We start from the raw sequence: 26853 nt of genomic DNA, 5'->3' as shown, positions 1-26853 counted from the left end.
GAAAAGCAGCAGAATGATGAAGTGTCTAAATTTGGGAACCTACTAGGTAGAATGCTGATACTGGTCATTAGTCTAAAAAACGATTTACTATTACAGTGGTATATATTCTTTAAGAAATAATCAATATAGGGGCGCCTGGGTGGCTTAGTCGGTTAAGCGTCCGACTTTCGCTTAGGTCATGATCTCGCGGTTCGTGGGTTCCGGCCCCGCGTCGGGCTCTGTGCTGACTGCCAGCTCAGAGCCTGGAGCGTATTTCAGTGTCTGTATCTCCCTCTCTCTCTGACCCTCCCCTGCTCATGCTGTCTCTCTCTCTCTCTCCTAGAAATAAATAAAAATATTTAAAAAAATAAAAATAAAGTGTGTTATATATAAAATTTTGTTTTGTACAGGTATTGAAGGAAAGATTTCAAACCAAACTGGCAACTCACTTATAAATAGCTATTCACAGCTAAAATGCCCAGCTACCTGTCTTCTAAAGTTCTATTAACCCTCACTACTTAATTATCGGAATGAGGATATATGCTTGGTGTTAGAACAGAAAGCTTGGTTTGTTGAGTGTGTCTTGTAAGTCATGTAGACTTATTTAATGACTTCCTCATCCTAGGGCACTAGGATCAACATAATATGTTTTGAAGAAGAATCATAGGTACTACCTTATAGAATAAAGAGAGGGTATAGATGGCAAAGTGTATAATTTCTCTAGTCTGATAATTTCCACACTGCTTTATGATATTTGGAAATTACTTGTTGCAGCAAGAAATCTTTAGGTGGATTTTCCTTGGATATGGACTATCTGTTTATAGGACATAAAGATAGGACACTGCTCCACAGTAAATGGTTTTTGCTTGCCACTTAGTAAGACACCAGCCCTTACTAAGCAATTCATTATGTTCTAAGGTTGAAGCAGCTGTGGATTACTATAATTATGAATTTATTATGTCCCTGCCAATCTACTATGAATCCTAATTCAAACTTTACATGTCTCTTTGGAACCTTGTTAATTTTCTTGTGATAATGTGGTTCCTGACAAATGACAGTTTTGAGAATCCATAGTTGCTTAAGTTAGTTTTTTATGATGCATTCCCAGTTATCCATTGTTTGTAGAACACCTAATGACCTTTTCATTTTTAACATTACATCAAGTTAAAGAGGCTACTCTTTATAATGCCTGGCTGCATTTTTTATCTACCCATTTCCTCTGAGGTTTGTTACTGAGCTGCTGTTGCATCTGATGTTTTAGATTATGTAGTCAAGTGGAAAGGTATAGAATGTTTAAGAAATCTCTCTGGAGAGACTCTTGAATGCGGACAAAAACTGAGGACTGATGGATGTGGGGGGGAGGGGGGATGGGCATGGAGGAGGGCACTTGTGGGGATGAGCACTAGGTGTTATGCAGAAACTAATTTGTCAATAAACTATTTGTAAAATAAATAAATAAATAAATAAATAAAATTCACAAAGAGGTCTCTAAAAATAAAAAAAAGAAATCTCTCTGGAGTGTTAGATATCTTAAATCGCTTTGTTGCGTTCACATAGTAAATTGCATGTATTTATGTTTTTAGAACTGATCCTTGTTTTGTGATTATCTCTTTAGTCATTTCTGAAGCTAGATTGTGAACTATTTCTAGATGACGACTCTGTACAACTTATTTTTACACACCTAGAACCCAACACACAATTAAGCACATGAAGGCAAATAATAAAAGTGAGCTAAACAATATCAGTAATATATATATATATATATATAGTGTGTGTGTGTGTGTGTCAGCTTTATCCCTGGCTTCATCTCAATTTCGCTATCTTATTTTTCTTAGCCTCAAATTCCTAAAACTTGCCCACATGAAATATTTATGTAACTATGAATTTTGTTGAAGAACAGAGGACCAAGAGAGGTGCAGGCACATATCTGCAAAACAGTGACAATCAGATCTACTTTTCAGGGCTGTTGTGAGGATTAAATGAAGTAATTTCTATAAAGTACTGAGCATAGAACCTAACATACAGTAAGAACTCAATAAATGGTAGCTGTCAAATATATGCCTACTAAAGAGCTGGGTTAGCCCACCTAGATGGGAAAATTATGTTACTTATGATTGTCCAGCCACGTTCCCAGGTAGATGGAAAAAACCCTGAAGATGTGAATCTCAGTTACTCAGATTTTATCATTCTGAATTAAGTCTCTGTCAGTGGGAAATGCTAAGCTGTAATATACATTCAAGTCTTTTTTTTTTCTATTCTTTTGTTTGTGGGGAACTTTCCACATGAAACAGGACCAAATATCTACATAGAGGAAACATGAAGTGGAGAGACCACTGGCCTTCTTTCTTACCCTGCTGAGGCAACTTCCATACATTTCTTAAAAGAAGCTTAGTTTTATGTATTTGATTTCATTTTGTTTTAGTTTTATTCCACTGACTTTTGGGGCAAGAATTTTACAACTCAGAACGAATGATTCTAAGCTACTTTATGCTTATTAGTTAATGCTTTTTTAGCTCACGCTGTTCCCTTTATAAACGGACCTCTTCTGTGACTTAAAGAAAAAAATAGTAGAAGATACCCAGAAGTGTTATGATTCTGTGTGTTATTGTAAAAAGGTCAAAACTTGGTGTAAATTCAACACTTGAGAGTAATGTGGAAGGAGAGCAAAGGCGCTACCAGTTGCCTGTACTAAACAAAGACAGGCAAGAGTGTGATGACTAGGTGAGAAAGAAAAAAATAAAATACACAAGGCATTCGGGTACCTGGGTGGCTCAGTCAGTTAAGCGTCTGACTTCAGCTCAGGTCGTGATCTCAAGGTCTGTGGGTTCCAGCTCCACATTGGGATCTGTGCTTCAGATTCCGTGTCCCTCTCTCTCTGCCCCTTCCTAGTTCATGTTCTGTCTCTCTCTCAAAAGTGAACATTTAAAAAAAACACACAAGGCATTAACTGGGAGGTCAAGAGCTTGTTGGGGCCGATTGTCTTTCTTAACTCACTTCTTTATAAGAAGCTCATGTTAATGAAAAGAAATTCAGAAACTAACTCCTCCCCTCATACCTTGCCCCACCACTGAAAATTATTATTGGTTTTATTTGGGCAACTGTAGTGTATATCACTCCCTTCCATATGTTCCTTAACAGACTCAGTGACTTGTATCTAACACCTCAGAGTACAAATCCATCTTGAAGCCTTCCCTCCTATAAAATTGCAGCTTCTATTCACTCATGGCTCTCATTGATGCATGTTTTAGAAAATCTGTATCAATAAAATATGCTATTTTTTCTGCCTGTATTGACCTCTTCTTATTTTTTTGTTATTTTTATTTATTTTTTATTTTGAGAGAGGGAGAGAGAGCAGTGGAGGTGGGGGGGGAAGAGAGAGAGAGAGAGAGAGAATATCCCAACCAGGCTCCATGCTGTCAGCACAGAGCCCGATGTTGAGTTCCATCTCATGAACCTTGAGATCATGACCTGAGCTGAAATCAAGTGTCAGATTCTTAATCAGCTGAGTCACCCAGGCACCCCTGTATTGACCTCTTCTTACTTCCTTACTCTTTATCCCTTTACCTGTGAACCATCTAATTGTTTCCTCACCAGACCCTAAGCACCATGAGAGCAGAGACATGTCTACTTTTGCCCACCATTTATTCCTAACCACTAGCACTCTGCCTGGCACATAGTAGACAATAAGTAGTAATTGAAACGATGTAAAGGATGCAATTCTAGCCTACGACTGCATGCCTTCTCATCTATCTCTTGTTGTTTGGATTTGAAGCAGGACTGGGGAAAGCATATTTTTCTTTAAAAGGTCCATGAACTGTTTGCCCATTCACATTTTTTTTTCATTTCTTTAAGATTTTTTAAGTAAACTGTTCACCCTACATGGGGCTCAAACTCACAATTTCGAGATCAAGAGTCGCTCACTCTTCTGACTGAACCAGCCAGGTGCCCCTGCCCATTCAAATTTTAAAATATGTCATTTTATATTTCCATAAGCAGATGTATTCACTGCTAAATTATACCTTTGCCATGCAATTAGGTATCCCATTTTCCTCTTGCTAAAATAAGATACCCTTTCAAACTCTGTATGCAAAGTTATGCAACACTGCTGGTGATGCTGATTTGCTTTCCTTTCTGCTACATTTTGCTGCGACTCTCCAGCCTTCAGAATTCCTCTCGCAGTTCCCAGCAGAGGTCAAGTCAGTGTTCTGACCATGCCTGGGCATGGTCAAGAGGATATCGCTGTGTTTTCAAGGTGCTTTGCCACAGGTCATTTTGTGGCCTGTTTCACACAGCTTGTTGAGACTTGCTTGATTGCGCACAAGCTGTTGGGAAAGGGTTCCAGGTGCTCCTGGCAGCAGAAATACTCAAGGTCAGTTAGCTTGCTTTAGGGAGGGCTCAGCCTTTCAGAGGCTGAACAGATTGGCAATTTTATACAATAAAAAAAGCCTGTGGCACGGAGGGTAGACAAGCCGTGTGGGAATGTCACTGCATACAGTCAAGGTTTTTACAAGAATTAAAAATATTTATGGGCCAAACTGAGTCCTGGGGGTTGCAGGAGGGCTTTGTTGTGGAGGCTCTGCTGTAGCTCTGGATATGCATCAGAACTTGTCTATAGCTTTGCAAAAATACACCTGCCTACAGCTTATAAGAAACAGAACTCTAAGGGGTAGAAACTCACAGGCTTCTCCCTACCTTGTTAAAATATAGCACAAGTTTAAAAAGCAGATTCTATAGTACCACCTGAAATATCTTGATTTACCAAGTAGGGAATAGAACCCATAGTCTGCATTTTTAAGAAGACATCACCTACCCCCATCCCAAGTGATTCAGAAGCAGTAACATCCCTGAGAAACACTGATCAAGTCCCACCACCAAATTTTGTAGAGAAAATTAAAGCTCTGTCCTTAGTGCCCCTTCCACAAGTGGATCTAATAAGGCTTCTCTGAGATCAACTTCATGAACTTCATACTTGGGTTTCTATAATGGGATACAAGATATACATATAGCATGTATGTGTGTGTGTGCGTGTGTGTGTGTGCACACACATGCACACTTCTGGTAAGAGGATCCACTACTCTCCTCGGATTTTCATTGAGGTTCAAAATGATACAAAAGCAATAAGAAATGCTTTCTTAGTTTGAGATACAACAAGGGCTGGCTCTGTCCAAACTAGCAAAAGTAGCAGTCTTGTTTCCTGTGGTATTAAACATTTGGTGCTTAAGAAGCGTAAAATAGTATGACATTTGCATAAATGGCAGAAGAGTGGCAAATGTCAGAGTAGTAGAAAGAAACACAACGGGCCCAGTCCTTTTTTCTGTTTGTGATTTAAAAACATTAACATTCATAGAGCATTAAGCATAGTTTTCATGTACCCTCTCTCCACCCTTTTCTCCTGGCATGCCTACATTGGGTTTGATGTTATGTGTGAAAACACTTTTGTCCCACCTGTTAATTGCTCATAAGTTAGTGAGGCGGCAAATAGGTGGCTGGATAGAGACCATTGCGAGTGGTTGAGAGCTTTAGAGAGGTCCAAACGAAGGATGGTGCTGTAGCAGTACAGGGGAGGGAAACCATAGCTTTTGTTCTGGAAGCTCCTTTTGCAACCTAAGTAACGATTCCTGTCTGTACAGAAGTTTTGAAACTATGGGTGTGCAATAGATGCTACTGAATGCATTTTTTCCTTCCCTATGTGTGAGATGCAACAAATTAAGGTGGGTTTTTTGTTAGGTTATCCTCAAAAAAGTTGCTATGGTAGGTCTTGCAGGTGGAGCCAGAGATGGAGAAGAATAAATTAAACCTTGAAGTAGTGCAGAGTTTTGTGTTTTCCTCCATGCAGAGTTAAATCTCAGAGTAGACAATGTCTGTCTGTCCTGACCTTTACGTTCCCACTTTATGCCTCATTCCTAAGAATTTCTCTCTGTGCTTTACTGCCTCTCATTTTACCTCCCTATATGTAAAAACCTGTTCAACTTGTCCACACTAAGACTGAATATTTCTTAGTGTTTTACTCCTTAAAACATTTGCCTTTTGATAGGGGAAGAGCTAGCACAAACCAGTGATTGAAAGTTTAATGCAGAAAATGGAATGGCAGAATAAGACAGTTACCAGCTTCCTGGACAGAAAGATGGACCCTTCTCCACACCCCCACTGCACATACAAAGAGCCTAAATCCAATACTGGTTTTCAAGGCACTTTTTAAAGTCCTGTGAGGCTGGGAACATCAGCTCAATTGGCATTGGCCTTGAACTTCCCTGCCACCTGGACACACCTGTTGTTTGGAGGTGCTCTCTGAAGAGCCTGATGGTAGCTGTGGAGCAGAAGCCAAGTGAGGCCCAAAAGTTCTCTGGCTGTGTTGCCCGCCAAGGAACATTTTGTCTGACTGTTCTGGCTGCCTCCCTGAGAGACTGCTCCATTGTTATAGCTACAGAGTTCTTTTTGATTAATTAACTCATGAGTGTTTTATAATTCATTTATAACAGTTGGTCCCATTGGCTTCCTGAATTACCAAGGGCGTTTTCAGTTAGCATTCTGCATGGAACTTTCTAGAACACATTTGGAGAGCGCCTAGGGAAATTAGTATTTCCCCAAGCCTAAGATTCAGAAATAGAAGGGAATTTTATCAGTAATTAACCATAATTTTCTTCAAAATATACAACATTTTCCTCTCTGTAAACAAACATTACCTGGCTTTTTTCTTCTATAGATCTCAAATGTATAGAATATGAAACAATTTCTTACTTGTTTCTATAACTGCTGAAATGATAGAAACTCACCTATCAAAAAACTGAGCAAGACTACTTTGGCTGAGTGGTGCTTGTTTTCTCAATAGATTTACGAGAATGTTCACTGGCAAGCTGTTTTTATGTTACCATCTCTCAGGAGAACTTAGATGTGTGTATGTGTGCTTTAGGAAAAAAATTAAAAGAAGGACCATGGAAATTGTAGAGTCTATTCCCCCCCGATACCCTAGAATGTGTGTGGTAACTGAGGGGCAAAGGCTTCATTTATCATCACTTTGATAGTAGAAAATAACTTCAACTTTTTTTCAGACTGTAAATAGACAAACCTTTTTAATCCCTTAGAGTTTGAGTGTAGATTTTTATTACCAAAGAAATAAGATTAGGAAGATAAATCACATGGCTAAACAGTGTTTGATACCTTGGTTAATTATTAGAGAACAGGGATCTAGAAAAGGAAAGTGGGGCCACCTGGGTGGCTCAGTCAGTTAAGCATCTGACTCTTGGTTTAGCTCATCATGATCTTGCGGCCTCATGGGTTCAAGCCCCATGTTTGGCTCTGCACTGGCTGCGCAAGGCCTGCTTGAGATTCTTTCTCTCTCTGTCTCTCTCTGCCCTTCCCCCATTCATACTGTCTCTGTCTCTCTCAGAATAAATAAACTTTAAAAAAATAGAAAAGGAAAGTAATTTGTTATATATAAGTAAATGTTTATGTATATATAATACACACACACATATATATAACAACTATCTGCAGTCTGGGAAGCTATCATTTAGGGAGTGGAATTTGTGTTATATCTTGACACTCTGACATGCTTGCTGCTACCATGTGAAAATGGCCTCAGATCAAATATGGATCAGATGACTGATAAAATTATTAACAGTTTGTCACTTGAATAATCCCAGGTGAATTATCCTGAATAATCTATAACTTAGCAGTTAACACATTTATGATTAAACTAAATGAAAACTTCAATCTCCATATTAAGTAAGTAATATGATTTCAGGTCCCTCACTTGCTGAGTGTTATGTCCTCTGTGGTGGTCATTCCATCACAGACTGACTAACATTTATACATCCACAGCTCTGGCTCTCCAGAGCAATCGCAAATCTCCATAATACGTATAGGATTTCATTTATATACTTCAAGTTTAAGCCTGGAACTTCTTCCTGATGCTGTCTCTGTTGGAGGAATCAGATTCGCTTTCTTGAGCCAGGATTATGAATTCAGGAGTGCAGTATGGTCCTCTCAAAGATACCTTTCTTATTTAAATAATCCCCTCCAGGTTAGAAGTGGTGGAGACTAAAAATGGCAAGAAATGATGCTTTGGGCAGGTATGAGAGAGGAACAGCTCCCTTGCCTTATGTCCTCTTCCTGGTGGGCAAGGGCACTCACTCTGACTTTGTTTTAAAGTGCCTGGGACCAAAGAACAGTTGTCAAAAGTTAATGATATGTAACCATAAGAAAGATGGATTCCAAGGTGGACCTGAGTAAATTAACGTGTGATCTGTGTGTTGGCTGCTTCCAAATCAGCACATGCACATTCACTTCCCTTCAAGGGCAGGCAATCCTTGTCTGCAATAAAAATATCACTTCCTCCTCTCTTCTATCTTCCTGTGGCACAAATTTTGAAGGCTCTCCTTTATGGTCTCTCCTTTATCTTGTGAATACCTCACTATCATTCCTGGATCACCATTTCCCAAAATTCAGCTTTTCTTCCTACTCAGTATTTGCAGAATTGATTTCCCATCTTGGCTTTCTTGTATGTCATCGTCAGTACCAAGTCTACTTCTCACCTTTAAAGAGTCGCTGATCAGATGCCCTTAGAGCCAGATCCAGCACCATATTGTGTATAATGAGATCGCTGTTAGCTGTGGGTAACATGGATCCAAGGATCCACCCCTTTAGTCTTCTTTTGACCCAGTTTTAGACACCTGTGTTGATTCATAATCAACACTTATTTGAACAAGTAGCATTGTGTCTTCCAACTTAGGCATATAAATGGTATAAATATAAACTCAATAGTGCTGCCATCAATTATTTGTCCCATTCACCTCAATAGAGGATTTCTTTCTGCCAAATCACAGTTGTGTGTGTGTGTGTGTGTGTGTGTGTGTGTGTGTGTATGCATGCATGCATTAAAATGAAGGGGGATGGGTAATTTATAAAATCAGAGAATTTAAAATTTGAGAGGTATTAAAATTCTAAAACTCCTTTTTTTCTTGGCAAAGAATACTCAAGACCATCCTTGAGGCAAAAGTGAGTATGTCTTTTTAAGGTGAATTTATCAGATTTTATAATCTTAGAATCTCGTTAGTTTTTCTAAGTTGCTTTGAAATTGGGTCTTTACATCAGGACTAGCAATTATAACACAGTTCATTACAAATTTAATGATCAAATTCATTCCTTGGGGATGAGCCTGCCTGGCTCAGCCTGTGGAGCTCAAGACTCTCGATCTCAGGGTTTTGAGTCTGGGCCCCACGTTGGTTATAGAGATTGCTTAAAACATAAAATCTTAAAAAAAAAAAATTCCTTGGTTTTAAAAATACCTTCTAAGTAAGAATTTATTGAGTTTAGAGGGAGTTTCTTTTTTTTTAATATCATACCTAAAATTTGTAAATATACAATTGCGTATGATAGACCAAGTCTTAGACATGGTAATAAGATAGAATATATAATTAGAAAGGAAGAGGCAAAATATTAAAAACTCCCACAGCCATGAAATATGCAGTATTAAATAAAAAATGTATAGAATATTTTCATTAGTGACATCAGAAGCCTGTTTTTATTTTAAGCCTGTTATAGTTCAAAATGGATATTAACTTGATCTCCGTGAATTCTCAGAGAAAAATATTAAAAGTGATTTGAACAAAGGTCTAATTTGCTTGTGATCTTTCTCAAATGGGGGCTCCAGTAGAATTTAATTCAGTATCACTAAATATCTTTTCATGGAAATAACTTTCACTTCCCTAGTACTTGTAACCAAAGCCATTTGGTATTCTTCTTTTGAGTTTGATAAAATAAGTCTAATACTTTGTTCTTGTGGAGTGGTTTCCTTTTTGAGGGGAGGTGGTGGATGTTCCATACGATATGGAGAGGTGGGTAGTCTTCAGGCTTACAATTAAATGTTCGAAAGTAAGTTTATTATACTTCACCTTACTCAGTTTTCCCATTTACCCTCAATATCACCACCTCATCTTTAGCTTCTGGTTTTGCAACATCAAAGCCATTTTACATGTTTTTCTTTCCCATTGTCACCAAGCTTGGATCAAGTGTTCCTTTGTCCTCTTCTCAGGGCCTTTATCCCAGCCTAGGGCTGCTTTACGTTGTAAAGGAATGACCACAGTAGGCATCGCCTTCTTTTTAAAAAAAATTAATTCTTTTTTCTCTTTTGGCTCACAAACACTTGGTGTTTCCTGCTCCAACACTTACTGCATAGCCAAGGATAAATGACTTAGCCTCTCTGAGTTGGTGTCCTCACCTGTAGAAACCTCTTAGGGTCAATGTGAGGATTAAGTAAGTGAATACATGAAAGCATTCAGCATAGTGCCTGGCACATAGAAAGTGGGCAGTCGTTTCCTACTATTTTTATTTTAGAAAACTTGGAAAATGCAGAAAATGACATAGATAAAAAAATTTAGTATCATCTGAACTCTTAGTACTCTGAAATAACTGTGATCCATATTGGTATAATTCAGCCAATTTTCTCCTCACACATGTAGTGTACAAACTGTTTTGTAATCTGCTTTTCAATTATGAACATTTTCCCGCATAATTTAGTGTTCTTTCATAATATGATTTTTAATAGCTGCATTGTATTCCATTGCATGGATGCCCCATAATTGAATCAACCAGTTTCAAGACAGATTTTCATTATCATGAATAATACTTTGATAAACATGTTTACACCCAAATCCCACCCCACCCCCCGCCCCCCGGCCAGGAGATAATGTGAACTTTTATTCAAGCAGTGATTTGGCAGAATAAATGGCAGTTCTTCAAGACCCCTAACCACAATCCCAGGAGTCCTATATGAAGTTAAGAAGAATAAACTTGATCTCCAACACACCACCAGTAATAGTCTTCCACAATCTTAGAGAACACACATAAATGAGAGAGATTTACAGTAAAAGAAAAAAATTACACTCAAATCTTTAACCTTGTATTTAACTTTTTTCTTAAAATAAGTTCCTAGAAAGGCAATTAGTAGGTAAAAGCTACACACTGTTTTAAAGTGGTTACATTTTTTCAGTCTGTCCAAATAGATTGTCCCATTTACACTCCAACCACAGGAGGAGGAATTTCCCTTTCCTTCAGACTTTTTACTTATGTCCGTGCTTTAATTTTATTCAAGTGCATCTGAAACTCAGCTCCAAGCACATCACATTTTTTTCTCAAATAAGATGTGATCATTTATTTCCCTCTTTAAGATGGTTAGTATTTCCTGTTACTACTGGTACAAATCAAAACACTGTGGTTTAACAGGAAGTTAAAACTTCTCCAGCTGCCAAGCTCTTTCTTACTCCTAGTTTTCGTCATCTTCATTTCTTAATATTTCTTCCTATGAACTCACATTCACTACTTCCTAGATTGCTTTTCCTTCATCCAGTAAGTGCCTCTTACTTCAAAACTGATCTTTAAACTCCAGTGATTTCCTGGTTCTCTTCTTGTCCCTGCTTCTTAATTTTTCTCCCTGGAGGCCATTCAGCACTTAATATGGTGCATATATTAAATCATTATGTTAATTTATCCCAAGATTCATGCTTTTTTTATTGCTTTGTGAAGTGTGTTTTCCCAGGATTTCGTGTGTGTGTGTGTGTGTGTGTGTGTGTGTGTGTTGTTTGTACATTAAACTTGCAGGTTCCTTTATGTCAGAGATTTGTTCTCTGGGTGGTGTTGGGTCTAATGCACTTTACTTGCAAACATTCAGGAAGTTGGAATTGGCTGGCTGACAGGTTTTTAAGATGAATTGTGAAGCAGTTAGCAGTTTTTAAAATATTTTGCACCCCTGCCCATTCTTTCATATATATTGATTATTTCTTTTCTTTGTTTTTTTTTTTTTTTTAATTTATTTCTAGGAGAGAGAGAGAGACAGCGTGAACAGGGGAGGGTTAGAGAGAGAGGGAGACACAGACTCTGAAATAGGCTCCAGGCTCTGAGCTGGCAGTCAGCACAGAGCCCGACGCGGGGCTCGAACCCACAAACCGTGAGATCATGACCTAAGCGAAAGTCGGATGCTTAACCGAATAAGCCACCCAGGCGCCCCTATATTGATTATTTCTTAAAGAATATATACCACTGTAATAGTAAATTGTTTTTTAGACTAATGACCAGTATCAGCATTCTACCTAGTAGGTTCCCAAATTTAGACACTTCATCATTCTGCTGCTTTTCTTTTATCCTTTTTGAGTATTTTTTACATGGTCTGCTCTAGCCCTTTACTGTCCTCCAGACCAAAGTTGGTATGTATGCAAATTCTGTTAGAAGATGCATTGACCAGGCACATTTTGTGCCCTGCCTCACCAGCTTTTAGCTCATCTTTCTAGCTGCAACCATCTTCTCAGATGTAATCTGGAGAACCTGTAAACTCTGTGTCTTCCAATCTCTGCCCTTAGGCTTCTCTGCTACCACCTGAACAAGCACAAACTTGAACATGTAGGCAGAATTAACCTCTGCAGGGCAACCATTAACTGAGAAGCCCAGTTCTGAGCTGAATTCCACATAACTCTTCAGAGGGTCCCTAGCAGAATCAAGCCCATTGCCAAATGAAGAAATAAAGGCAAGAATGGAGAAGATCAATTATGGAGAGGAACACATTAAATAAAGCTTCATATACAGCTTTGTATGTGAAGTACATAATTTGCTATTTTGGGTTTAATCTGTTTACTTTCTTACAATAATGACATCAATGATAATTAAAGACTTAAGTGTAGTAGCATTTGCCAGTAGAAAATGACTCCTAGGCTCTATCTAGAATCATGAAAGCAAGTTCAGATTGCAGGCAAAGAATTAATGAACTATCAGAAAGTTTTCTCTAAAGCCTATCTCAAAATACCTGATTCTTGGCTAGAGCCAAGATATTAAAATTCTTGGTGCCAAGCACTGAACCAGATGCTGGGGGAACTCAAGGGTATGTAAGATGCAGTTCTTATCTCAGCTACACTGGGGAAAATACTTATCCCTTTACAAATACCTACATAAATACTTGAAAGGCTGTTGGCTACTATTAGGTGTGTTCACTAAAAGAATTTTATGGCATTTTAGCCAAACTTTGAAGGATGTGAAGGACTGGCCAAAACCAGTAATTTGTCTACATTCATTCAAAGTTACTGTGAACATACAGAATGGTAACAGCATAAATTGCTGGGAAAAGTGTAAAGTACCACACAAATGCAAGATACTGATATTGCTAACTAATATTATTGTTTCTTGAATGGCTGATTGTAAGAGCATGCAATTTAGGATTTAAACTTCCAGTAGCACTTCTCATTCATTAAAGAAAAGATAAGTTATCTTGAATTTTAATTTTGTTTTTCACATAGAATTCCAATGAAATTTTTAAATTTTTCTTTGTATTATCTATTACCTGTGGAATAATTATAATCTCAGTTAATAAGATGACAGCCTGGATTTTTATTGAGATATAGTTGACCTATAATTGACCTAGTAGTTTCAGGTGTTCAGCATAATGATTTGGTAATTGTATATATTAGGAAATGTTTCCACAATAAGTTTAATTAACATCTATTACCACACATAGTTACAATGTTTATTGTGCTAAGAATTTTTTTTTAATTTTTTTTTAATGTTTTATTTATTTCTAGGAGAGAGAGACAGAGACAGCGTGAGCAGGGGAGGGTCAGAGAGAGAGGGAGTCACAGATTGAAACAGGCTCCAGGCTCTGAGCCGGCAGTCAGCACAGAGTCCGACGCGGGGCTCGAACCCACGAACCGCGAGATCATGACCTAAGCGAAAGTCGGACACTTAACCGACTAAGCCACCCAGGCGCCCCTGTGCTAAGAATTTTTTAAGATCTACTCTCTTAGCAACTTTCAAATATATAATAATGCAGTATTGTCAACTCTAGCCACCATGTCAAACATTATACCCCCAGGACATATTCATTTTATAACTGGAAGTTTGTACCTTTTGACCACCTTCACCCATTTTGTCCACCCCTACCCCACCAATCTGTTCTCAACATCTATGAGTTCAGTTTTGTTTTGTTGTGTATTCTTTTGTTTTGTTTGAGATTCTACATATAAGTGAGAACATATGTTATTTGTATGATAGCCTCTTTCTTTTTTTAAAAAATATTTTATTTATTTCTAGGAGAGAGAGAGAGACAGTGCGAGCAGGGGAGGGTCAGAGGGAGAGGGAGACACAGACCGAAACAGGCTCCAGGCTCTGAGCTGGCAGTCAGCACAGAGCCCGACGCGGGGCTCGAACCCATGAACCGCGAGATCATGACCTAAGCTTGAAAGTCGGACGCTTAACCGACTAAGCCAACCAGATGCCCCTGACAGCCTCTTTCTTAACGTAGGCTCATGCTTGAACATAAGGTTTAAATGGCCATTTGAATACATTTAGAGCATTGCCTCAGTATGAAGGTGATTTCTTGAAACATCTTGACAGAATCTAGTATATTGACAGAGTTGCTTTCTTTCTGTTCCTCTTAAGAATCTTTCCTAATGGAGGAACTCTATACATGAGGTTATACTGTTTTAGAAATGAAATGCCAAAATATAACAACAATATAGAAAAAAATTATAGGCCCTGTTCAAAGGCCTATATCACGATTTTAATTAGAAAAGTAAATCAGTAGATACAATTGGAAAAAGATGTGTAGCTTTCAGTAATAGAGTACACCAATATTTGTAAAACGTGCATTTTAAATTACTCCTGATACCTCTTAGATTATCTCCAAGGAAAAACATTAAAAACAGCTATTACACTGAATAGCAAGGTGGTATGAGTCTAAAAATAGTTATTCCACAATGTGTATGTTCGTTTTCCAGTGTTGAGAGAAAATTGTTATTAAACTCTAGAATTAAATATGTTGTGTTAATATGCTGAGTCCATTTACATTTTGTGGAATAATTTTATTTGTTCTGCGCTAGCTGGCTGGCAGAGAAATTGAGCAATGTTTCGTGATATTTTAAAATTGTAATTTCATCAACAACTGACCTAGGGACTCTAAATGCAAATGTGGAAATAAAGTGTTGTGTGCTATGTTTTGCCACTCTGAGGACTGATCTGTAAGTTTCCCCTATCATTTCCCAGTAGACTTTTCCTGGGAAGTTAGTTGTCATTGTTCTGGCAAGTTTCTCTTCATCTTAAATTGTGCTAACATTTAAAAGGAAAACTCTGAAGGTTACAAAAAATTTTTAAAGATAAAAATTATAATAGTAAGAGCAGCAAAAGAATACAGAAATGTGGAGAGTAAAAAGTATGTTCTACAGAGTATAGCCCTCCATGCCTTCTGCCATGCACATAGAATATTACAGATTACAATATATACATACATATATGTATGCTCTACATAAAAAGGATGTATTGTCACTGGCATTCTGTAACTTTGTTTTTTAATGTTAATGGTAATATCATGATGTTCTTCCTTGTCAGTTCATATAGACCTACCTCAGTATTTCCAAAGGCTATAGAGCATACTGTTTTACAAATGAAAAAACAAAACAAAACTCTGTTGATGAGCATGTACTGTATCTGTGTCTGTGTGTGTATTTAACTCACACTTGTCTTAAATTATGATTGAATAAGTGTACCAGAAGTAAAAAAAAAAAAAAAGATATTAAACTTTTAATATCTTCTAGGCACATATCCCAGAGGCAATCCTTTTCTTTTCCATCTTCTTTTTTAATCTTTTATAGTTTATTGTCAAGTTGGTTTCCATATAACACCCAGTGCTCATCCCAACAAGTGCTCTCCTTTATACCCATCAGCCCTTTTCCCCTCTTCCCTGTCCCCATCAACCCTCAGTTTGTTCTCAGAATTTGAAAGTCTCTTATGGTTTGCCTCTATCTCTCTCCTTAACTATTTCCCCCCTTCCCCTCCCCCATGGTCCTCTGTTAAGCTTCTCCTGTTCCACATATGAGTGAAAACATACGGTATCTGTCCTTCTCTGCCTGACTTATTTCACTTAGCATAACACCCTTGAGTTCCATCCACATTGCTACAAGTGGCCAGATTTCATTCTTTCTCATTGCCATGTAGTATTCCATTGTATAGATAAACCACATCTTCTTGATCCATTCATCCATTGATGGACACTTAGGCTCTTTCCATGATTTGGTTATTGTTTGAAAGTGTTGGTATGAACATTGGGGTACATGTGCCCCTATGCATCAGCACTCCCGTATCCCTTGGGTAAATTCCTAGCAGTGCTATTGCTGGGTCATAGGGGAGTTCTATTGTTAATTTTTTGAAGGACTTCCACACTTTTCCAGAGGGGCTATACCAGTTTACATTCCCACCAACAGTGTAGGAGAGAGACATTCCTTTTTAACAGTTTCTTTTATTTACATTTATTAGTGGTTGTGAGTATAATTTTAAACAATATATGTATGCATTTATTTATTTTATCAACTTCAGACCTCATGCATGTGATGCAGAACTGTACTGTCAGGAGACACCAAACTCTTGGTATTCTTAACAGAAATGTTTTAAGAGATTTCGGAATTCCCCTGATTCATATATGCCACTCTGTCACTTAATTTCTCTCTTAAAGTTCTGTTTAACTGTGATTCTCAACTGGGAGGGAGAAGAGAATAACATCTCCAGCCCATCCTCAGAACATACCAGAATCTTTGGGGAGTCTTTTTCAAAGTATGCATACCTTCCTTCCTACCTCAAATGGAAGCTTGAAAAAAATCACTGCATGTAATTTCAGATGTTACTATTTAGGAGTGCTTTATGCAGATTGTGTAGCAGAGAACAAAACAAGCTAAGACTGATCTATTTCTATATCTATATCTGTATCTATCTATATATCAGAAATACATATATATATTTATATATATAAATAAAGTCCAAGACATTTAAGTGATAAACAGGTTAGGGGCATCATTGCCTTAGGTCTCTTCATTCTCTGTTTATCCCATTATTCCATTATCAGCCTCAGCAGAGGACTCTCCTTTCTATTCACTTCACAAGAGTTCCTATGTAACCATTAATGAGCAGAGAACATCAAAGTAGAGAAGTGGATGCCATAGCACAGGCAAGCTCACTGCTGGGATGAGTGACTGACTAACTGCATTCTAGACAAGGGCAAGTCAGATTTATAGCCAGTAAAATTACTATCACTGGGCCTTCAGAGTTCAGCAGAATAGTTGGAACTCCGGGTATTAACTAACACTTTGTATGCCAAATCAAATCCATCATGTTTCATAGCTTTAAACCTGGTAGAAAATTCCTAGAGGTCTGTGAGTCTATTTGAAGGTCCACCTTACTTCATAGAGTGGAATCTAACAGTGACAATGACCAGGATATGCTTGTCTAAAGGGTTTGTGCCACAGTGCTGTGGGTTTCATTGCAGCACGTGAGGGGAAGTGAACAGCCTCAGATGGCTACTAATAGGATTCTCTACCTTTTTTAACTGCAGACTGCAGCTGAATATGTAAAATCGCGACTCCCAGAGGCCCTCAAACAGCACCTTCAGGACTACGAGAAGGACAAAGAAAATAGCGTTTTGTCTTACCAGACCATCCTTGAACAGCAGATTCTGTCGATTGACCGAGAAATGCTAGAAAAGTTGACGGTATCCTACGATGAAGCAGGTATGTTTGACTTTAACACACACACACACACACACACGCACGCACGCACACACACACTTTTTCTTTATAGACTTTGGTTAAATTTAGGCCCTTTTCGGGGTGGCTCAGTTGGTTAAGCGTCCGACTTTGGCTCAGGTCATGATCTCACGGTTCATGGTTTCGAGCCCCCCGTCGGGCTCTGTGCTGACAGCTAGCTCAGAGCCTGGAGCCTGTTTTAGAGTCTGTGTCTTCTTCTCTCTCTGACCCTCTCCTGCTCACGCTGTCTCTCTCTCTCTCTCAAAAATAAATAAAACATTTAAAAATTAAAAAAAAATAGGCCCTTTTCTTAGGTAGAAGATGAAGGGCAGATTAGATTCAAAGTTACATAACATGGATTAACAGTAAGTTTCTACTCTGCAGCTTTAGTATCAAAAATTTCATCAAGAGATTCCTAAAAATGGCTCTTAAGTATCAAATCCCTTTAAAATTTTTGCTCTCTTTTAAGAAATGGGATTTTTCTGGCCTCTTATCCACCATGCACTCCTATTGATTTAATCATTTAAAGTGTCACTTCAATTTTGGATACCAACTAAAACCTTTTACATCCGATAATCCAAGGATTGTTATTTGCTTCAAGTATTACTTTTTAACTTCAGAGATTTTTTTTTTCCTTGAAGTTTCAAACTGAATTTGACTTTCTTTTCCTTTAGCTCCTCAGATGAATTCTCACCTCTAATATCACATTGTAGACTTGGGTACACTGACTGCCATAATTCACCCATCTAAGAGAGTTTCTTAATGAAGGCATGGATGGGCCTTCTTATAACACCGTTTTAATCTATTACAAGGTCTGTCTATTACAAGCTAGAGCCCAGTTTTAATGAAACCAGTACAGTTTTACTTGGAATTTTAAAATCTTTAATAAAATTAAACTTAGAAGAAATATCTTGAATAACATTGTCATTACTTACCCCTTACCTTCGCTCCTCCCACCTGAATTTAGGAAAATAGGTTGCTAATGGTCATATGTTGTTAATATTGATCCCCCTTTTAATGCCAGGAACTTCTGTCTGTATTTTCACAAGGAAGTTGTTAGTTTACGTCTTGTTTTCTTCCTCATGATCTAAGCAGTCTCAATGCTGACATGACATTCGTAACACTTGATTTCAAGCTTGAACAGCAAACCTAAGAGCAAATTTTAAAAGCAAACATTAGGGGGAGCTGGGTGGCTTAGTCAGGTCTTGATTTCAACTCAGGTCATGGTCTCAAGGTTATGAAATCAAGCCCCGTGTTGGAGCATGGAGCCTGCTTAAGATTTCTCTCTCTCTCTGCCCCTGTACCCTGCTTGCTGTCTCTCTAAAATACATTTGTTTTAATTTAAAAATCATACATTATGCTACATATGTCTAACCACTAAAGCAATTTTCTCGTTACCAATCTGCTCCCATTTACATTCATCCTCTAGTCCCTTTACACCCCTGTTGGAAAGGATCCATATCTCTACCCTTGCTCACGACATTTGCCCAAGACATTTCTACTCTCTCTCAGTCTCCTTTGATTTATTAATTTTGCAGATACATTGGCTTTCTTCTGCCTGTTGGGTGGTTAGTATTTGATCTCCGTATTTGTCTTTTTAAAGAATGTTAAACATTCTTTTCTTTGGAATTCGTATTTATCTCCTCTCCCATCCCTAATGAAATGAAGTAAGGCTATGATTCAGCCCAATGAAAATAATATGAATATTTATAGAATCTTAGAGATCATAGGCCTCATGTAGTCCACCCACTTCCTGTTCCCATAACCATTTTATGGTGAGAAAACTGGAACCTACAGACCTGCCTGAAATCATACACCTCCTAATTACTAATCAATCTGGGCTTTCACCTCACTCCTGCAGGTTCTCATCCACTCAGTAGGCATTTGTTGAATGCATAGCAGATTTCTAGGCAGTCGGAAGAAAGAGGGAAGGGTGTTGAAAAGGTGGGGAGGAATCTGAGATGTAGAAAATGCACATCTTGCTTAAAGTCTAGCTGGTGAGCTAACACACCTGTGTATGACTTCTGGAGAAAAATTCCTGAGGAGTTAGGGAGTAGGCACACTCTGGAATAGCTACAAGCTATCAAAGTTAAGCTGAAGGGAGTAAAGGAATAGTGAAAGTGGTTCAGATTTTCAGTGGGACTCTTTTGGGGACAGCGTTAGTTTAAACCCTGAAGGACAAATGATGAACATAGTTTTATGAAGAGAACACAGTCTGATGAAGGGGCCCAGGTGGACACCAAGGTGGCAATGAACATCAGCCTCCACCTTCTACCTCTTAGTTTTAACTTCTTCAGGGAAAATTTTCCACTCACCTGCACTCTTGTTGAGTAACCTCTTATCTGCAGTCCACATATAGTCTCTTTTTTTTTTTCCATTTTTATCACTGCTTTTTTATTTAAACATGTTCTATCAGTCCATTGTTTTAAGAAACTCCTATAGTTCGCTGGATTTTAATCACTCTTCTTTTTTTTTTTTTTTTTTTTACAAATAGTTTATTGTCAAATTAGTTTCCACATAACACTCAGTGCTCATCCCCACAAGTGCCCTCCTCCATGCCCATCCCTCCTCCCCCCCACATCCATCAGTCCTCAGTTTTTGTCAGCATTCAAGAGTCTCTCATGGTTTGCCTCTCTCCCTTTCCCCCACCATTTCCGCCCTTCTTCTCCCCCTTGTTCCTCCGTCAAGTTCCTCCTAATCCTCCTATACGTGCAAACATATGATATTTGTCCTTCTCTGCCTGACTTATTTCGCTCAGCATAACACCCTCAAGGTCCATCCATGTTGCTACACATGGCCAGATTTCATTGTTTCTCATTGCCATGTAGTATTCCATGGTATAGATAAACCACATCTTCTTGATCCATTCATTTGTTGATGGACACTTAGGCTCTTTCCATGTTTTAGCTATTGTGGAGAGTGCTGCTTGCAGTCCACATATAGTCTCTTATGTGTACTCTGGCATGAAATTCATCAGTATGAGGAATTTATCAGAATGAAGCAGTGGAAAGAATACAGGATTGGGAGCTAGAAAACTGAATTCTGGGACTTTCCTCTAGCTTAATCCTGGTGTGATCTTTAACAAATTAATCTCTCAGAGGCTCTTTCTGCATCTATAAAGTTGGGCTAGTAATATCTCACAGGGTTATTATAATAAAATATAGCATGTTTGGGGAAGTCCTTAGAAATCATATTGCAAATGCTGCTAATGTTGAATGAGAACAGACTTGGATCTTGTCTGTCTCTCAGACCAGTTTAAAATACTCTTAAGAGGGTTTTCTTGGCATATAAGGTTTGGGGAGGCAGAGGGAAATTTTTAAAAATGATCTTCAGATGCTTTTCAAAGTCAAACCATAACTTTCTCTTAAATCACCCATTCTGGAATCAGTTTGCCCTTGGTCATTCCTGCATAAGGTGACACATTTTGTGGGGGCTGTGTATATGTATATGAATAAATGAATGTCACTGTGTATTGTAAAATCAAAATGTCACTCACTGCCTCTTCCTCCATTACCCATATTTTTAAGATTTCATTTAAAGAAAGAAGAGAAAATACAAAAATACTATTATTTAAATTTTTTTAACGTTTTATTTATTTTTGAGAGCGAGCTAGAGACAGAATGAGCAGCAGAGGGTCAGAGAGCGAGGGAGACACAGAATCCGAAGATAGCCTCCAGGCTCTGAGCTAGCTGTCAGTATAGAGCCTGACGCGGGGCTCGAATCCACAAACCGTGAGATCATGACCTGAGCTGAAGTCGGACACTTAACTGACTGAGCCACCGAGGCGCCCCAAAAATACTGTTATTTAACAGAAAAATATTTCATTATAATACAAAAGAATCAGGATAGAAAATTGGTTAAAAAAATATCCAATACCTTCAGATATAGACATCTTATACTAAAATACTCATTTGCTTCAACTACTGAATTCCTTATGCTGTCCCAGGTTTGATATCCTCACATTCTTTTTTTTTTTTTTAAGTTTATTTATTTAGAGAACGTGGGGGAGGGGCAGAGAGAGAATCCCAAGCAGGCTCTTCTCTGTAAGCACAGAGCCCCTGCAGGGCTCAATCCCATGAACCAGGAGATCATGACCTGAGCTGAGATCAAGAGTCAGATGCTTAACTGACTGAGCCACCCAGGCATCCCTGATGTCCTCACATTTTTAATTCAGCTCTCCTAGTTTTAAGATGTAGTTGTTAATTGGACACTAGCCTGTTCTCTAGAGAAGTTAATTTGTCTTTAATGCTCGTCCATGGATAAATCAGCCTGAGTGACTTAATGACAGTTGCCACCATCTGTGGCTTCTAAACTTCTAAATACCAATTAATGAAAAATAATTCCTTAGACACTTGTCTAAAAGCATTGGCTCAGAGCCTTTCTCCCTCCCTTCTCTTTCTTAGTCTTTCCTTCTCAGCATCCTCTCTTTTTCTTTAAATATATACATACCTTAATGCTTTACTCATCTACAATTCAAATATCTGGCAACCTAACATACCTGAAATTTAACAAAGAAACGGAAAGTAAGGGAACACCACATGCAACCATACCATGCCACAGATTCGTGGACAAATCCATACGACGGAGGCTTTAGATTCTCATTTGGAATCTGTATATTTTTATTTTCTATTATTCTGAGCAGTTAGGTTGTATTTTCCAATGTGATATTTTCTTTTATAAAATTCTTTTTCTGACCTTAAGGGTTATATTTTTATTGCAGAAATGGAAATAAGTAGAATGATATAAGAGAATAGTAATTATAATAATTCTACCATTGTGAACATTTTGGTGCATTTCGCTCACTCAAAGCATTTTTGAAATATGGTTGATATTCTGCAGCTTTATATTCTGCTGTCTTCATTTAACATTAGTACAAAAGCACTCCCTCATTTCAGTAAAACCTCTTTATGTGAAGATAATTTTAATAGCTGCACAATATCCTATTCTTTGAAAGTACTACTACTAACTAAACATTCTCTTAAGCTGACATGGTTTTTGTTTTTGTTTCTGCTGTAATGAATCATGCTGCAATGAATATGGTGGGTATTTGTCTGCATTTCATATTACTCTAGAGAATAGACTTTAGAAAACATGAGTTTAAAATTAGGATTAGAAGGTGGAGGAAGGGGCTGATAATTGGAGTAGAGGCACTGAGGGCAGCAAGGAATATGAGTAAAGAGTGAATCCACAGACACCTATACAAAGCAGTTGTCATGTTCCCATCATTGCACTACAGTCTGTGGAATCAGCATTCATAGATACTGTATTATAGAGTTGACATCATTGATCTTTACAGTAGTGACCTTGATTCACAGAGAACCTTAATTGTATTTTGTATGTAAAAATAGTAACTGTGTAATCCAGTTTAGAAATATTTTCATCCAAGTGGTTTATTTTTAAGTTTTGACAGGAATGAAGATGTTTTGTGGTATCATTAAAAGAGGTTTTGGAACTAAAAGACCCAGACTGTATTCTAACTCTACTGACAACCAAGTTTATGATCTTGAGTGAGTCACCAAATCTTCCGAAAGCCCATTTTCCCATAAATCAAAGGCATGAACAGGATCTCATAGATGTCTTCCATTTCTAAAACTGTAACTGTGGTCTCTTGACACTGGAAAATTCAGATAGCCACAGTTTCTGCAAGGTTGCATGTAGCTTCATCTTGAATCTTCTGCTTGCTCCATTGTCTTCCTCTTCTCTCCACACACATCCCATGTAACTTGTACATAGTATCTGACTAAAAGAAAACCATTACTCATCTTTCCTGGCATCTACACATGAAACTGCCTAGACATACTTTTGTTGGTGGGATGGGAAGTGAAGATGTGAGAGTCCAGCAAAACTAGATTTTGGAAGGAGTGTTTCTGAGCCATCATTCATAGATCCTCATTAGGATAGCTTAAGTTAGATATTTTTATTAGCATTTATTAATGCTAAGCAAAATTCAGAGTAAGAAGTAGGGTATGTTTTACATTTGATCTATTAATGTTTTTATTTGAATCAAAGTACAAGTTCATGCACATTCCAGTAGGTTGGATTTAGCAATAGAGAAATTTCCAAAGAAAGCAGTGGCATGATTTGAGAAGAGATCAAAATAGCATTTTACATTGTCTCACCAAGTACCATTAATGTAAAATTTCTTAATTTGTCATAGTGGGCAAAAATTGCAGGGCTGAAATAGCAGGAAAGGGAATCTTTCTTCGCATTTTTTTTATGCTGGCATTTTCTTCATATTTCTTTAAATAATATCAAACTGTTTTTGAGTTTTTTGTGTTTTGAGTTTGGGCATGAATAAATAGCCTACATATTCTCTTATTAAGGATAAAGGAGTGTGGCTTGTAATGTCTTGTGTTTGAGGGAATTATGAGGAGAGTAGACTCATTTATTTGAGAGTGTATTCTCTGCCTCACACACAGGAACCCTAAGGCATGGGAAATGGGAGTAAAGAGCTGCCTACCTCAGAAAAGCCAAGTGTACCTGTAGCGGGCAGCCTGGCCAGTGGTGCCTTCTTGCTGAGGGCCTCAGAGACAGTTGCCTAAGTTACTGATTAGAGCTTCTTCTCAGAGTTAAAACAAAAACCAGTAAGGATTTTATTTTTGTTCTTACAATTCACTAGAAACCCATATGGCTTTCCAACGACCACATGTTTCCACCTCGTAGAAAGAGCACTTACAAGTAAAAAGTGAAACGGGTAGTGCAGATGAAGGAAGGAGAGAACTCAGCTGGCTGTTTATTATGTTCATTTGGGCATCAGTTAAAGCTGGGGACCTGAAGATCCATTTACACGTGTCAGGCAATAACATACAACTTTCCCAGAGGAGGTGAGAAAGAAAGAACGGCATTAATTTTTCAGCCTTTGCTTTGTGATTCCCTGATGTTGCTCTGCATTAGAAATTCAGTGAGAGCGGAGCCCAAGCAAAGCTACCTGCCGTGAAGACACATCAAATACTGTAATGTACGTTTTGGAGAAATAGCTTTTTAAAAGGGTGGGGAATGTGCTTTAAGCAGTTAAGGAAGTAGCCAGAGGGTTACCTCCTATTGAGCTTATTTTATTCCTAAAATAGACAGTACCTAAAAGTTACACCTACGATTTAATTGAGCCATTAGTGTCAGCGTAATCAGTGATCTCAAAAGGAAAGCCATTTACTGTCATGGGGTAAAAAACTGAACACACATCGGGAAACCAAACTCAGGAAAGAGACTGTGAATTATTTAGGGCCCTTTCAGGTTTTCTACGAACATAAAAAATGCAGTAAAAGGCATTTGCAGGAAGTTCTTCACCCTAACAAATAGAGTGAATTTCTCAGTATGTTTCTCAAACATGTCCTAAGGGAAGAAGTAGCACTAAGCTTTACTTCCTTTATATCTTCAATCACACCTCATTTCCGCGCTCAAAAGATATACTTGCCAGAGTGTTGCTGACAGGATTTGGAAAGAAGGGGAAAACGGGCACCCAAAAGAAACTAAATAAAGGGGAATTCAGTATTGATGTGTAACCTCTGACACCAACTTCTGAATTTCTGTAAAAAATTTAAAATCTGTTTTATTCTTCCATTATAAGAGTAATATAAATACATTTTAGCACTTTTCTTAAATGGCAAGATAGAAGACAAAAAGATATCTCTAACTCTACCACTTACCCATAGCCACCATCTTTAGTATAATTTCTGCCTCTTATTTTTCTGTTGGGTTTTATTTCTTTATAACCAATTATATATATTTTTTCATTTAAGACTGAAATATAGTCCTATTTCTCTGTGTTCTTATAAACCACTCAGAAAAGTAATTGGTCATGGTTGCACAATAACCTATTCAGTGGATATGCCATAGTTACTGTTCATATAACCTTTTAATATTTCCAGCATGGTGCTTCCCTTTTTTATCCACGTTTCAGTTCTCATTACCATATAGAATCCCTCAATTTGAAGGGCTGCTTCTAACCTGTGAAAAGATGAGAATAGGTAGTATTATTAACAAAAATATAATGAGGACTTTTGTAATGCAGCCAATTATTAGTCACATAACAGTGGGAACAGAAGACAAAAATAGGTAGTAAAAATCCACTTGTAAGCTGAGAACTTTCTGGCCAATAATAGCAATCTTTTTTAATCATGCTCATTTGAATTTCAGTTATAATTCTTGTATTTCCCCCTTTTTATCATGGATTTCAAAGCCAAAAGATCAGGGGTCAGGGAGTAGTAACAATAACTTTGTCATGTATAAACCAGAAAATTTTATGCCATAGCTGTTGGAAAGTATCCAAACATGTGATTCATGAGCCCTGGGGCCGGTTTCCATTCTATGGTGGGACAGAACACCTCTCTCTGCTTGGTTTCTTCCATTGTTAAAAAGGACATTGCATTAGGTATTTTGTTGTTTCTTTTGGCTTTACCGATGTGCGATTCTGTCATTGGTTCATTTAATGTTTATTGGTTTATTCATTTATTCACTGTAAGCATTGAGCACCTGTGAGGCGGGTGTAATGTCTGTCACTGTGAATGCCCAGATGACCATGTGGCCCTTCACTGCAGGTGTGTGTCTGCACATATGCCAGTGGTAGGAGGTTGGAGAGACAGCAGTAGAAACATCTAAGTGGAGTAGAGTGGAATCAGTAGTATAGAGGCTATGTTCAGAGGACAATAAATATGTAGAAGAGAAAGAAATTAGGTTTGGGATGATAGCTATTCTTAAGTAAATCAGAAAATCATAAGAGAATCTATAAGCCTCTTAAAAGCTGTTCATCTGTAACTGTCACTTGCATTTTTAAAGGCAGACTTTTTGTGACTAATGCTTTATTTCTCCTTTGCTTCCTGTGATGATGTGCCAGTGCCTCATACAGACCTGTTCTTGCCCTCTGCCATAGCATCACCTTCCACATTTTAAATGTTGCTTTCCAACCAATATTAATTAGCTTATGTTAAATAGTTTACATGAAGGGCACCTGAGTGGCTTCGTCAGTCGGGCATCTGACTGGTGATTTTGGCTCAGGTCATGCTCTCGCAGTTCGAGAGTTTGAAACCTGCGTTGGGCTCTGCGCTGACAGTGTTGAGCCTGCTTGGGATCTTCTCTCTCCCTTTCTCTCTGCCCTCCCCTGCACGTGCTCTCTCTCTCTCTCTTAAAAAATAAATAAACTTTAAAAATTTACATCAATATTACCAGCATTGCCTTTTTTTTATTAGATGTCCAAAATTTTTAAAAAAAAAGATAATTCAGAATGAATTTTATAAAAGTGATATGGGGAGTTATTTTTTAAAAAGTTACATTCACCAATTTCATCTTGCATTTTTAACAGAAAGCTTCATATCCATTCTGAAAATACATTGAT

At 37.9% G+C, this 26853-nt stretch overlaps 1 protein-coding gene across 1 annotated transcript in view; it reads left to right on the top strand.

The window, feature by feature from the left end:
- PPM1L (protein phosphatase, Mg2+/Mn2+ dependent 1L) overlaps positions 1 to 26853 on the top strand; it is a 303744-nt gene that overhangs the window by 178644 nt on the left and 98247 nt on the right. The window contains exon 2 of the mRNA XM_039241986.1: positions 17336 to 17510. Within this exon, the coding sequence (XP_039097917.1) occupies positions 17336 to 17510 (175 nt within the window). The remainder of the gene's footprint in view (positions 1 to 17335; positions 17511 to 26853) is intronic.

Source organism: Hyaena hyaena, unplaced genomic scaffold (assembly GCF_003009895.1).
Source record: "Hyaena hyaena isolate Hyena2069 unplaced genomic scaffold, ASM300989v1 scaffold_203, whole genome shotgun sequence".
In the NCBI taxonomy this organism is placed as follows: domain Eukaryota; kingdom Metazoa; phylum Chordata; class Mammalia; order Carnivora; family Hyaenidae; genus Hyaena; species Hyaena hyaena.
The sequence above is the reverse complement of the archived record's forward strand: the minus strand, read 5'-3'. Positions and strand labels throughout refer to the sequence as shown.